This window comes from Balaenoptera borealis, assembly GCF_965194805.1.
Source record: "Balaenoptera borealis genome assembly, chromosome: 1".
Classification (NCBI taxonomy): Eukaryota; Metazoa; Chordata; class Mammalia; order Artiodactyla; family Balaenopteridae; genus Balaenoptera; species Balaenoptera borealis.
The window spans coordinates 148,315,379-148,330,052 of NC_138860.1; the positions used below are offsets into that span (position 1 = coordinate 148,315,379).

The 14,674-nt window shown below is 39.2% G+C and overlaps 1 protein-coding gene across 3 annotated transcripts in view; it reads right to left on the reverse strand.

Moving 5' to 3' along the window:
• TTC4 (tetratricopeptide repeat domain 4) overlaps positions 1-14,371 on the reverse strand; it is a 37,588-nt gene extending 23,217 nt beyond the window's left edge. For 2 of the 3 annotated variants that reach the window (XM_082358546.1, XM_082358547.1), the window contains exons 1-5: positions 14,201-14,371; positions 13,461-13,578; positions 12,165-12,326; positions 8,782-8,859; positions 7,229-7,353 (exon numbers count right to left, since the gene is read on the reverse strand). In XM_082358546.1, coding sequence (XP_082214672.1) covers positions 7,229-7,353; positions 8,782-8,859; positions 12,165-12,326; positions 13,461-13,578; positions 14,201-14,311 — 594 coding nt within the window. In that variant the 5' untranslated portion in view covers positions 14,312-14,371. The remainder of the gene's footprint in view (positions 1-7,228; positions 7,354-8,781; positions 8,860-12,164; positions 12,327-13,460; positions 13,579-14,200) is intronic. The other variant, XM_082358545.1, reaches the window with a different exon arrangement.
• Between the last annotated feature and the right edge of the window lie 303 nt (positions 14,372-14,674).

A 14,674-nucleotide genomic window follows, 5' to 3' on the forward strand; every position in this document is an offset into this window, starting at 1 on the left:
CAGTATAAGCCTTAGTCATCTGAGCAAATAAATTTAACTTATTCCAACTGGTATTTATAAATTAGTAAGTTTATATTATAATACCTGATTCATAACTACATGTTAAAGCTACGAGATCTCTAGTTTTGTCTGTTTATATGTCTGTGTGTACATTATATATACAAGATGTCTCTACCTCTGGAAAATATTATCAAAATTAAGTTTATAAAAGAGGTCCATTTAACTGACTTAAAAGTAAGCACTTACAAATTAAATTTTTCTAAATATAATGGGGAAACTGGCCAGAATGAGTTTCAGGTTCACATGACCTAGGAAATATCCAATATTAAATTGTATCTGTAATAGAGCTAGCTTAAGCTTGTTTGTTGGTTTAATCAATATAGACATACCTTACTTTTATTGTACCTAGGTTAACTAAGTTCATGTTATTTGTTGCAGAGTTCATCAGCAAGAAAAATTAACTTGGTATTGTTGACTGAAAAAAATGCACAATCTAAAAGTTGAGAATTATGTTTTATTTGGAGGACTTGCTGAGGACTTAAGCCTGGGAGGCAGACAGCTCTAGGAACTGCTCTGAAGAGGTAAGGGAGGAGCCAGGATATATAGTTTCTACATAAAACCAGGTAGTTGGAACATCAAAAGATTACTGTTAAATAAAAACAGACATCTCAAGTTAATGAATTTAACACTTTTCTATGTATGGGAAGATGCAAGAGTCTGGGCTCACTGAAATCATTCCTTTGATATATATGTTATATCTTAACTATCTAGGGCCAGTATCCTGTTTTTTCCTCCATCCTGAATCCCCTCAGGGTGCACAGTCAGGGGCAGCTGCAGTGGCTGATGGCTTGATGGCTGCAACATCCTCTGTTTACTGATAATAGCAGGTGACATTCTTCATCCGCAGTACGATGATATCTTCATAAGTTATAAAATAAAGGTAAATGAGACAAGAGTTTACAGGTGAACTCTAAGGAATATGTCTATCTAGTTTCTCCTGATTTTTGGTAACTTGAGTTTTGCTAAGTTAAATTAAATGATGAGAATTCATTGAATATCCAAGTCATTTCAAATAAAATACTGGAACATTAATTGCTAAACAGGTCTAAATTTACCTACTTTTGTCTCTTTACAAGAGGGAAACTAAAGATGTTTGGGTTTATTAGACACATGTCTTGTACCACATTGAGGAAAGAAATTATGCTATGAGAAGATATATGTTTCCAGAGGTTCTAGAATATTCCTAAATTTGTCAATCAGGAAATGCTAGTATGACAAACAGTTCACAATTACTTGCTGCTTGTCAATTTTTGCTAGAGATTAAGATTTTTAAAGGTTAAAACTGTAATATGTAATTAAAGCCACTAAAAACAATAAGGGAAATGTTTCAGTATGCAAGTAAAGTACGATGTGTGTTTTCAGCAAAAGAAGGTATGAGGAATGGAAATACATGTTAAGGGGAACAAGTGATTTTGTCCTAGAGCTGGTTGTTTCTAGATGGAAAAATAAGGAACAAACTAATATGGATACAGAAAGTTGTGGAAGGTTTGTAGAAAGGGAGCCCTGAAAAAGGAGTTTTGCACATGGTCAGGCTTGGATTAAATTAATGAGGTAAATGGATTTTGTTATTAAAAGTAGGTTGGTGCAGGACTAGATTTGGTTCCTCTCTCTATAAAGAGAAAAAAATTTTCTTGGAATACTGTTTTTGATAACAGATAATATGGGTTTCCTTGCCTTTAGGTGATGTGTATTTGCTTTTGAAATCTTTTATTATTTTTTTTTTAAATTTTTGCCTGCATTGAGTCTTTGTTGCTGCACACAGGCTTTCTCTAGTTGCGGCAAGCAGGGCTACTCTTGGTTGTGGTGCACGGGCTTCTCACTGTGATGGCTTCTCTTGTTGTGGAGCACAGGCTCTAGGTGCACGGGCTTCATTAGTTGCAGCGCATGGGCTCAGCAGTTGTGGCACATGGGCCCTAGAGCAAGCAGGCTTCAGTAGTTGCAGCATGTGGGCTCTAGGGCATGAAGGCTTCGGTAGCTGTGGCACTCAGTCTCAGTAGTTGTGGCTTATGGGCTTAGTTGCTCCACGGTATGTGGGATCTTCCTGGACCAGGGATCGAACCCGTGTCCCGTACATTGGCAGGCAGATTCTTAACCACTGCACCACCAGGGAAGTCCCTGTTTTTGAAATCTTTTGTCACTTTGGTTAAGTGAATAAGTATTGTTTCACAATGACCTATGATCCTATTTGACCAAGTCAAACCTTTTGAAACCTTTTTGATATTCTTGACACACTTCCCAAATATCAAATTCTAACTGAAGTTCTTTTGACCTCTAGCTAACTCTGGGAAGCTTCAAAGGAACGCTGAGGCATCTCAGAGGAATACTAAACTAATTAGGTTTATTTGGTATGTTAAATTACTTAAAAAACATTGTCAAGTGATTGGAGATAAACCTTCTTAGATTATGCTGTGTGGGTAAATGTTAATATAGATATTCCAAATTTTATATGGAATTCCTAAAAATCTGATTATGTCCTGGTATGTTATCAGTCATAATTCTAATTATTATCTTAAAATGTTGTATGTCACAGAAATAACCAAGTTTCTTGTCAATTACATTGTAATCAGATCTTTAACCATGCCATTTTAAGTCTTTTGTCATTTAAGACAATCATTGTTCTACTTTGATGCTTTTATAAAATGAAAACCTTCAAGAAGATTCACAAGAAGGACTTTGAAAAATATTAATTTCTGATAACTTTTAGATCATACCACTGAAATGGGTAAGAAATTCCAAAAGGGGCTTCCCTAGTGGCACAGTGGTTAAGAATCTGCCTGCCAAGGCAGGGGACACGGGTTCGAGCCCTGGTCTGGGAAGATCCCACATGCTGCGGAGCCACTAAGCCCACAGCTACTGAGCCTGCGCTCTAGAGCCCGCGAGCCATAACTATTGAAGCCCGCGCACCTAAAGCCCACGCTCCACAACAAGAGAAGCCACCACAATGAGAAGCCCGCGCACCACAGCGAAGGGTAGCCCCCGCTCAATGAAGCTAGAGAAAGCCTGTGCGCAGCAACAAAGACCCAATACAGCCAAAAATAAATAAAATAAAATAAATACATTTATTTAAAAAAAAAAATTACAAAACTCTAATGGAAAACCCAATGCCTCCATCTAGATCAACAGGACTTAATTACATGGGACTGAATGAACTGATAAATATGATTTATAATTTTATGACTTTTTCTGAAATATACTGGCTTTTAATCTTGGCTTTCCAGAAAAGCTTTCCTCTTATGGCAACCATGACCCACAACAAGTTGAGAAAGTATACCTTTGTAAACAAAGATGAAACATTTTTTTCTCTCTACCTGATCCCTCCTGCATTTGGCTTCTGCAGCTGGCTCCCCTGTGGACCTGATGGCTTACTGTGACAATATTGCAACTAGCTATACTAACCATTATTTTAACTTGTTCTCTCTTGTTGCTTTCAAATTATTTATTTATACCCTGTGCCTCTCTTTGCTGCACTACAACTTTATTAATTTACTAGCTATATTACCTATATCCTGTCTGTTTTATAAGATTGTTGTCTCTTGCATTACCCAATGTATAACCAGGCCTCCAACAAAATTAATGATGGTTAAACATCTTGAGGCAGTTGATCATATATACAGCTCTACACAGAATAATTGTAATAGTGCAACTCTAGATATGGGAAGGAGCAACAAGGGAAAACATTTCCTGGGTAACAGACTAGTAAGACAGGCGATCCAGAGAATTTAAGATTATCAACAGGACCTGATCCAAAATTAGCACATTGAGTAGCCTCCCAACAGACTCTTTGCCTGATCTAGGAATGAGCCTTCCTAGCACAGTGGGAAAAAATTGGTCATGAAATGCCTCCCAAACATTGGTCGAATTTATGATCAAGAGGAGGCACTGTGGACAAAGAATGTAACCTGCCATTTCAGTAAACAAAGAATTTTGTGGTCATCAAGCCATCAGCCACTGCAGCCACCCTGACAGTGCATCCTAAGGGATGCTCAGCATGGAAAAAAACAGAATACTGGTCCTATAGTTAACGTGTATATCAAAGGAATAATTTCAATAAGCCCATCTTCCCATATAGAAAAGCACTAAATTCATTAACTTGAAATGTCTGTTTCTTTAATTAGCAGTAGTCTTTTGATGTTCGATCACATGGGTTTTTTTTTTCCCAAAAACTCCTATATCTTTGCTTCTCCCCTACCTGTTCAGAACAGTCCTTCAGAGCTCTCTGAGAGGTTGTATCCCAGGCTTAAGTCCTCAGTAAGTCTGCTGAATAAAACTTAATTCTCAACTTCTAGGTTGTGCATTTTTTTTCAGGCAACAATTCTTAGAACATATTTTAAATAGCTGGTTGAAAGTTTTTTATCTTTTAAGTCTCATGTCTGGGCTTCCTCAGGGACAGTTTCTGTTGATTTCTTTTCCTGGATATGGACCACACTTTGATCCTTTGCATGTCTTGTAATTTTTTGTTGAAAACTGGACATTTAAAATAATATAACGTGGCAACTCTGGAAATCATATTCTCTCTCTCCCCTCCGCAGTGTTTGTTGTTGCTGTTGCTATTGTTTGTTTAGTGACTTTTCTGAACTAATTCTGTAAAGCCTGTATTCTCTGTTATATGTGACTACTAAAGTCTCCAGTTAGCTTAGTGGTGAGATAATGACTGGACATATTTCCCTAAACGCCTGAAACCAAAAAGTCTCCCAGTCTTTGCCAAGGGGCTCTGCAGGCATGTCTGGACAAGGCTTCAACAATTACCCCAGCAGTTAACAATTCAGCCTTAGCCTTCAGTTCCTGCTGGCACAAAGCTTCCAAATCAGCCAGAGGTGAGAGCTTAGGACGTTCTTAGATCTTTCCTGAGCACATGCATAGCAAGAGCACATATGTGACCTTCTAGATTCCCAGGAATATGTTGGAGCTTTTCAAAGCCCCTACAGAATCTCATTCCCCAGCTTTTCCTTTTAAGTTTTCTGGTAAGCCTATTATTTGCCTCTGGAGTTTTCCACTGCCTCAGGCAGATGCAATCTTAAATAACTGCCTCAAATTGTTTTTAACAAATGCCTCCTACACCAACACTCTGTGAAAAAGCTTTTCCTACTGGGATAGCTTCAAGATGTGTCAAATAAAAACAACTTGTAAGTGGGATCTTCTAGATGGTCAAATAATGACAATCCTCTGGGAACGGGGCTTTGCAGGAGCTCTAATCCTGTTCTGCCTCCTCTGGTGGCTGCCAGGCTGCTCATTTTCACCATGATTGTGGGCTGTTGGCTTTTAAGGCTACTATGGAACTAGGGAGGGAGGAGATGGGGATAGGGCAAGTTAAAAATGCCACAAAGCTTGCTGTTCTTATGGAGGTTCAGCCATTTTTCCTGAACAAACACTACCCAGATTGCTGCAAGCCTTCCGTTCATTTCAGAGTTATGAAAAAGTTAATTGACCATTTTGGTCCATTTTCCATTGACTTTATGGAGAAAATTTTTCCAGGTCTTTAGTTGGCTATTTTTGCTGACATCACTTCTCTTTACTGATTTATCTACTTAAGTCTATCAGTTACTCTGAGAGAGGGATGTTGACATTTCTACCTATTTATACATTTGTCTCTTCCTTCTTTGAGTTGTCAATTTTTGCTTCATACATTTTGAAGTTCTATTATTAGGTACATACACATTTAGAATTGTTAAATATGCTTAATAAACTGACCCTTTCATCATTAAAAAAAAAAAATGCCTTGCTTTATCTCTGGTAACAATCATTGCCTTGAAGTCTATTTTGTCTGATCTTAACATAACCATATGGGTCTATTGCTCACATATACCAAGCACATGGGAATCCAGAATCAATTTATACTCAGATAAAAGGGTACAATCCTGATACTCTGCAAGCAATGTCACCTATACCTAATGTCAGGCTTTTGGGCCCTGAAATCTCCCTTTAATTATGCTGCAGGACCTAAAAGCTTTCATTTAAGTCGAACAAGGGTTTTTCTGCAGATAAGCTCGGCGATGGCCTTCCACAGTAGCCCTTTAGATCTTCTCTCTTGTGTATACCACTTTTAGAAATTCTGGCCCACACCTAGTTGCCTAGGCTCAGGATTCTGTTATTGAGCCATGTGGGTCCACACATATCTACTTTTGTAGATATGACCAAAATGACCTCTGACTAAAACTTATCCCTGTTCAAGGCCAGCTCTAGGCTCCCTTGGCACTGAAAATTCCCATTCCATAGTATAAGCAGTGAACCTAGACCAGGAATCAAGAGAACTCAAGTCTGGATTTGTACTGGACAGACTTGTGAGGCAATAATGCACAGGACTAAGAATGTGGACTCTGGAGCCAAACAGCCTGACTTTGAAGCCCAGCTTCACCAGTTGTGTGACTTGGGCAACTTCCTGATCTCTCTGCTTTAGCTACCTCACTAGTGGAAGGTGAATTAGAATAGTGCCTCTCTTATAGGACTGTGTGTGGTTCAGATGGATTCATATAAGTAAAAATTTTTAAATAGCACTTGGAACATACATACAGTAAGTGATATCTAAATGTTGGATTTTTTTTGGTAGTGTTGGCAGTCTGTTATTACTGTTAATTTTATCATCACTGTTGCTGTTATGTGCCAGAAATGTAGCATTTCATGAGCAAGTTATAGGTGTCTTAATGCTGGTAGTTACACAGTATTACAGAAGCTTAAGATTTTGCTTAAATGTTTAACTGTCCTTTCCCCTCCTCTCTTTCAATAGCTATAGTCAGTGTGCAGACTAGACTATGGCACTAATCTATTTATTCAAATCATAATAGTCATAAATTTATCAAGTACTATGTATTCTTCCTTGCCTCTATTACATTATAATTATTTATTTACTTGCTTGTTTACTTATCTGTATCCTCCAGAGTGCCAAGGGTAAGGACTGATTTGGGGTTTTGTTTGTTGTTGTTGTTGTTGTTGTTTTGGCTGGCTGTTGTTGTTTTGGCTGATCCCACACATGGCTTGCAGGATCTTAGTTCCTGACCAGGGATTGTACCTGGGCCCTCAGCGCCGAGTCCTAACCACTGGACCGCCAGGGAATTCCCTGGGTTTTGTTTTAAAGAAGAAAAAGTTTACTATGACCCAAGATACAATCTGGGAAATGCTAATTAATTAATTAATGCTAATTAACAAATGCCAATTGGCTGATTTTGCCACCAACCTTCAACTTGTCTGCTTTAGCCCTCATTTCCAGAAGCTTCTTCTCTGTGGCATCTATCTGCAGCCCCTCATTGCACCAGTTCACAGCCTCGACATAGTTTTTCAGTTCCAGATGGCATAAGGCACCTGTAGAACCCAGCACCCTTAGTATCTGTGGACAACAGGCATGGGAAAAGCCATCCCTGAACGGGACCCCCAACCTTAACCAGCCACCAGCCAGCACCCTGAAGGGAAAATGGATGATAAAGACCCTTGTAGTACATTCCCCAGACAAGGAAGACTATTTCTTGTATCTTAGATCAGAAGGATTTCTAGGGCCCATTCAGCTCAAAACTCCTGTAAGCCTTTCTGGTATCAAGGACTCCTAAAGTAGGGAAGGCTACAGCTTAGTGGCAAAGAACACAGTCTTTGGAATCAGACAGATCTGGACTGGAAATCTGGCTGTCATTTACCAACTGAACATCAAAGGACTGAGCATCCCTGAGCTTCAGGTTCCTCATCTATAAATGAGAAGAATAAAGCTCATCTCAGATGACTTTCTTTAAATGTAGAGAGAAAGCAGAATTTGTCTCAGTCATTCACAAAAGCAATGGCAAGACCAAAGACATTAGGTCTCTCCTAAAATTGTTCTTGATGGCTACCAGTTTAAGCTGCCTCTCCTTTAATGTTTTTTCTCCAGTTAGCCTTTGGGCTTTCCACAGAATTTAAAAATATCAGAACTGTAAGGGCTTAAATGTTAATAGAATCCAACCTCATCTTCTAGAGATGGGCATACTGATACTCAGAGTGGGTGTCTCGCCAAGGTCACATGGTAAGGTAAAAGTGACAATTCAAAGTACAGACTTCCAGCCTGTGGCAAATTCCACAGGACTATACTCAATTTACTTGCTCATCCTTGTTTAGTACCTCCTTTCCCTACAGCTGAAGGACCTAGATCTACTTAAACCCCCTAACCATGATTACTTAAGCAATAACTTTGATAAAGCATTTTAAGTTGGTCAATGAGGATACAGAGATTAATATGTAATGAATAAATTAAAGTTTACAAATCACCTTTGAGCTTCTCAAAAAAAAGGTGAAGTATAAAAGTAATAAAAGCACTATTATTACACATAAAGGTCAGACTACAAGAGAAAAAATAATCTGGGAACATCTCAGCATTAGAGTTAGCAGCAAAAGTCCCATAACTTATCTTTTAACTAGCATTAACATGGCATTTGAAGATCTTGCCTTTCAATCAGCTAATGTGGAAAAAAAATTAGAATGTGGCTTTTAGAACTGCTTTATTTTAATTAATTTTATTCTTTATTAATTTAAAATGAGGAGTTTCAATTTCTCTACAAATTCTTAAAACACAGAGGGTTGGATTATTCTCTGGGGAATTCTTTTAAAAATGGCATGTTGCTATTGACAAGGACTTAATATCAAGATGGCAAAAATAAGGTGACTGCATTAGTATCTTAGCACCTTCATATCAAAGCTTAAAATACTTCTGGTGCAGTGCATGCCAGCTTTTCCGTGATGACAATCATATTGCAGCTCTACAAGACTTACCTCTTACTATTGCTTTCAGGTGGCAGGGTTTTAGCTTTCTGGCAGCTGTCACATCATTGAGAGCAGAACGAAAATTGCCTAACAAAACACCATTTAGTAAAAGAGAAAACATGTTTTGAGATCAGATTACTTCCAAAATTTTGTGTGCAGAAACAAAAACACTCTTGGACAATCTTGGAGAAATAAAAATCAGAGCAACTGTTTATATTGGGTTGGCCAAAAGGTTTGTTCGGGTTTTTCCATAACATCTTACAGAAAAACCTGAACGAACTTTTTGGCCAACCCAATAGAAAAAAAAAAAATAGTTGTGCTCATCAAGCACCTTAGAAATGTTTACAGCATCAGGCAACCCACCGAACAACTATAAATGGCTAGTAAGCATATGGAGAGATACTCAACAACACTAATGATTAGAGAAATTAAAATTAACATGAAATTGGTAAAAACTAAAAACAGATAATATCCAATATTGGTGAAGATATGGAAAAAGGACACTCTAAGAGTCAATTAGAGAGCAAATTGGCATGCACTTTGTACATACACTTTGACCCAACAATACTCTTCTAAGAACTGATCCTTAAAAACGCTTGCAAAACAATAAAGGTGTTAAAAAAAAAAATGCTCGCAAAAAAACAAAACAAAAAAAATGCTTGCAAAAATGTACAAGGATAAATGTAAAAGCATGTTAACTGCTGCATTACTTTTAATTATGAAAAGCTGGAGATAACCTAAATATCCTCAATTTAGTAATGATGAAATAAACTATGGTAAATCCATACTACTAAATACTATACAGCTATTAAAAAGAGTAAGACAGTTCTGCATGTAAAAGCATGATAGGATGTCTGTGCTATATTATTTTAAGTGGTGGCTCAGTGTGTATAGAAGCCCATCTTTATAAAACAAACCAATCTAAATATACAGACACAGGTACACACACATATATATTTGTAAATGCATTTAAAAAAGGTGTGCAATCATACACACTGGTTATCCAAACTAGGAGGCATGAGATAGACTTTCACTTTCTAGTTAATACTGTAAGTATTACTTAACAGCTTGGTATTTACCTATTAATTTCACTTCTAAAACTCTAGCCCGGGGGGTCAGCAAAATTTTTCTCTAAAGGGCCATATAGTAAATATTTCAGACTTTACAGGCTACATATGGTCTGTTATACATTCTTCTTTGTTTTAGAATCCTTTAAAAATGTAAAAAACATTTTTAGCTCACAGGAGGTCAGGGATCCAGATGTGGCCTGTGAGTCATAGTTTGCCAAATCCTAAAGAATAATCAGAACTATTGGAAAAACTTTATCACTAACTTTGTTCATTTTTGCATTACTTAAAAAAACCTAAAAGCAGCTATATACTCAACAACAGCAGAATAGTAAAGCAAATAGTGTAAACACTGGTATGTCCATATGATGCAACTTTATGTAGCTATTAAAATAGTATTCACAAATAATTTAATGACAGGTGAAATTGTTATAAAATTAAGTGAAAAGAACTGAATACAAAATTGGAAGAACAGCATGATCCTAACTATGGAAAAAAATACATATAAGAGAAATCCAAAAACTTCTGGTTAAAGGCAGTAGACTGAACACACGCAGTTCAACCCCTACCACTTCCCCTCTGCCACAAAAAAGCCATAAATCCACAGAGACAACAAGAATGAGAACAACGGAGAACACATTTTAAAGCTGGAGAACAAAGAGACACAGGTTAAATGCCTAATTAGGCTTGAGAAAACTGACTTCTAAGCCAGCAGAGGGAAAACTCAAAGCTACCAAGCTATACTGTAGAACCTACAAAGTACTCAGGACTAAAGAATCAACAGCACCAGGTACCTCTGGAAGCGTGGGTAAAGGGGTCTTCCATTTAGTGTATTCTGAATAAAACTTGATTCCACATCCTAACGCTAGCACTGTGTACCCTTAGACAATTCATTTTACTACATGTATTACTACATTTTACTACAGTTTCTTACTCTGCTAACTAGGGATAAAGCTGTTAACCTCATTTATCTTACATAGCTGCTATGAGATCAAGAGGGATAAAAAAATGTGAAAGTGCTCTGTAAGCCATAGCAGTAACATCATTTAAGGACTGCCTCTGAGTATTACGCATTTGCTCCTCTGGTATCACATTACATGTGGTTTTTTTCTTTCAAGGTGTTTTTGGTCTTATTAGCCCTATACATGACATTCTTTAGTTCCCCAAGGAAAGGAACTATGTAGCTCTTATTCACAGTGCAGTGCCTAGCACACAATAAATGCTTTATATTTACTGACTGAATAGGTAAATGAATTAAACTCCTTTAGGGAAAGGTCAGGTCTTGCTCACTTCTATGATGCCAGTGCCTAGCACGGAACAAGAACTCAGTTTGCTGAATGAAGAAAACGTATTCCTCCAGAAGTAAGAAGAGTGGGTTTCTAGTCAAGGTTCTGGCACTAACCAAAGGGGTCCCTCTCTGGGCCTATGTAAAATGAGGGGGCTGGTTGGCTCAAATAATCTCTAAAGTTCTAAAGGAGAAAACAGCTGAGTGGCCTATGATTAGAAAGAAACTCTGCTCCAATGGTGACGAGTCCCAACAGACTTATCCCAGCTAGACTGCAAGGCTTATTGTCTACCAGCCCCTCAGAAAAGGCTGAGGTCATTCCCAGGTCCTCTCTAAAACTCTGTGATAAGAAACATGGGTCTAATAAGACCAAGACTATAGTCACCAACAATAATGCCACCCAAATAATTAATCAGTGTTTCCCAAAGTCATGTCTGCAGAACAGTCCTGCATGTTAATAAGTGTTACTTGAAAAGGGGGCTTATAAAACCTGAGAATCACAGGGTAAGGTTCTTTGCTGTAGGTTTTCTCAGCATTAACATATTAATGTGCACTGCAAATCTCCCATGAAGAAGCAGCACTGTCCAAATTTACTTGTCCAAAGAATGTTTTACTTCAAAGGTCCCACAGAATACTCTTTGAGAAATTCTCCCTTGTATTAATACAGTTTCTCTCATACAAAGAACTCTATTGCCTTAACTCTTCTAGCATCCTTGAGAAGAGGCCAGAAAAAAACTTTTTTTTTGAGACAGAGAGTAGAAGCATTTGGGCTCAAAAATTCCAGATCATACCAACTCATGTATTAAGGTATTTGATGTTACTCATTTGGTTCAGACAGTAAGAATTATACAACCTACCTGGTTTCCCTTTTCACCAAGTCTATCTAGAAAAGCAGAGTTCAGTTAGAGTAAGCTATCCTACGCTTCTGGGATAAGAAGCTCCTCTTCCTCCAACACTCTCAAACCCTCCACTAGCCATCATATAGTTGTTTTTATCATAAGTTAATTTTTTAGAAAGTACTAAATAATGGAATAAATTACCCAGATAGTACTGTGCTGCTGCCCGGTTGGAATAAAGAATAGCATTCAAATCAGGGTCTGCACATTTCTTCTTTAATCCTTCAGTGTACGAAATCACAGCTTTCTTATAGTCTTTTTCTTTAAAGTAATCATTGCCCTCGTCTTTAAAGGTCCTGGCCTGTTCTGCAAAAAAGATAAAAAATGATCACTATTTCCTATTTTTTAAAGGGCTCATTAAAAATAATTCTAAATCATGCAATAATGTAATATATGACAAACAAAAACAAGAAACCAATAGGGAAAGAAAACTCAAAAATGAATGCTATAAAACTGGGTATCACCATGGAGAAATAAAGTCACATACTTAACTACAATCAATCCCAAATACCTTACAAGGTAGATTATTAAGTGCTTACAAAAAAAAAAAAAGCATAAAGGAAAAAAGTATACTTATCCTAGCTCTTGAAGAGAGAACTCTTTTTTTCAAATATTATTTTGCTTTTTTCTTATTTATTTATTTATGGCTGCGTTGGGTCTTCGTTGCTGCACGCGGGCTTTCTCTAGTTGCAGTGAGCGGGAGCTACTCTTCATTGCAGTGCGTGGGCTTCTCATTGCGGTGGCTTCTCTTGTTGCGGAGCACGGGCTCTAGACGCACAGGCTTCAGTACTTGTAGCACAAGGGCTCAGTAGTTGTGGCTCGCGGGCTCTAGAGCGCAGGCTCAGTAGTTGTGGCACACGGGCTTAGTTGCTCCGCGGCATGTGGGATCTTCCCCAATCAGGGCTCAAACCCATGTGCCCTGCATTGGCAGGCGGATTCTTAACCACTATGCCACCAGGGAAGTCTGAGAGGACTTTTTTTTAAGTACAGAAGAAATGGGGGGAAATTACACTTCTGTTTTTGCACATGTTGTTTGAGTCCCTGAAATGCAAATTACCCTCCTCAACTTAGCAAAAGCCTACAAAATTGTTACAATTCAGTTCAAATTTCCCACCCAGTGAAAGCCCACTCCTACCTCCCTCACCTTTAGTATTCCAACAGCACCTATAGTTACACGTTGGCACTTATGACACAGGTTTGTCCTGATTCTTTAGGGCAGTTTGGCTATCCACTGGAATGTAACCTTTGAGGGCAGTCTCATTCATTCCTGTATCCCCAATGCCTAGCATTTAGTAGGTATCCAAAGAAGTATATTTGGAATAAATAGTGACAAGTTAGCTGGGGCTAACTACTTCTTGTTATCCATCAAAAGCTTTCTGGCTCACACTTTATCTCAATTCAATGGAAGAGCAAAACAAATGTTAGAGTCATTGAAGATACCTTCTGGAGATCGCTCTTCATCAAAAATAATTGACTGGAGGCAAGCCAAGTCAGGATTCTCCTGGGGATCAATTTCTGATGGCGCTTTCTTCATAAATAGGGGGATCTTTTCAAATTCCTGGAGGTTGTTAAGAGAAGAATGAACTACATGAATAGGATTTTCTACTGGGTACATTCAATTCCATGTCTCTACATCAAAGTTTTCTTATTCATCATAATTTGCAAATCGTCATGATTGCCTTTCTCTCTCCCTATCCAGGCCCCAGTTTCCCATCTGTAAAACAGAGTGTAGAATAATCCCTAAAGATCCTTCAGTTCTCACATTCTTATAAGAGTGGTAGTAATCACCAACAGTTGAGCGCTCGTATGTTCCTGGCACTTTACCCACCCTCTCACTTCAGCTTCGCCACAATCCCACGAGATTGGTGTTAGAGGAATTTTACAAATGAGGGGACGGGCTCAGATAGGTGAAATAGCTGACCCAGTATTACAGCCAGTAAGTGGTGGAGTCACAGGTTTCTGACTCCAAAACCTGGACACCTAAACGTACTGGCAGCTTAAGAAGACCCTCAAAACTTCGGGGCCGATTTTTAACACTCAAGTAGAAACCACCTTTCCGCTGACAGCGGCAGGGCTCGGAGGTGAGGGAGGCGCCTCGGCGCCATGGAGGCCCCAGGAGTTCGGACGACGCACACACACACACACACACACACACTTGCGGAGACCCCGGGGCCGCCCACCTCCTCCCACTGGTCCTCGTGGAACCCGCCGCGGTAAGGTTGGGTCTGGAACTTTTCCAGGAACGAGTCCATGGCGTCCTCAGAGGCCGCATCCGACTCCGGCCACTCCATGTCAGCTCCCTGGCTCTCCTGCCACGGTCCAGGCGCCGAGAATCGCTCGACAACTTCCGGCGGCGTGGGTGCCCTTCCTTCAATCTTCCGGGCTGCGCCGGCCCTTGTGCCTCCGGTTCCGCCTTTCTGGGGGCGTGGCCGACCCGACTCCACTCCTCCCCTGGGAAGCCCCGGCCCCGCCGCGCCCTCCCGAGTACTTTTGGGGTCGTGGATAAGCCCAGGGCCCCACGATACCCCACTATTACTTCATTCATTCATTTATTCAACCATTCAGTCAACACATACTTCCTAAGCTCCTTCCGTGTTCCAGGCCTGTTCTAGTCGCTGGGTATACAGCGCTAGGCAAAGCAGGTAAAATCCCTG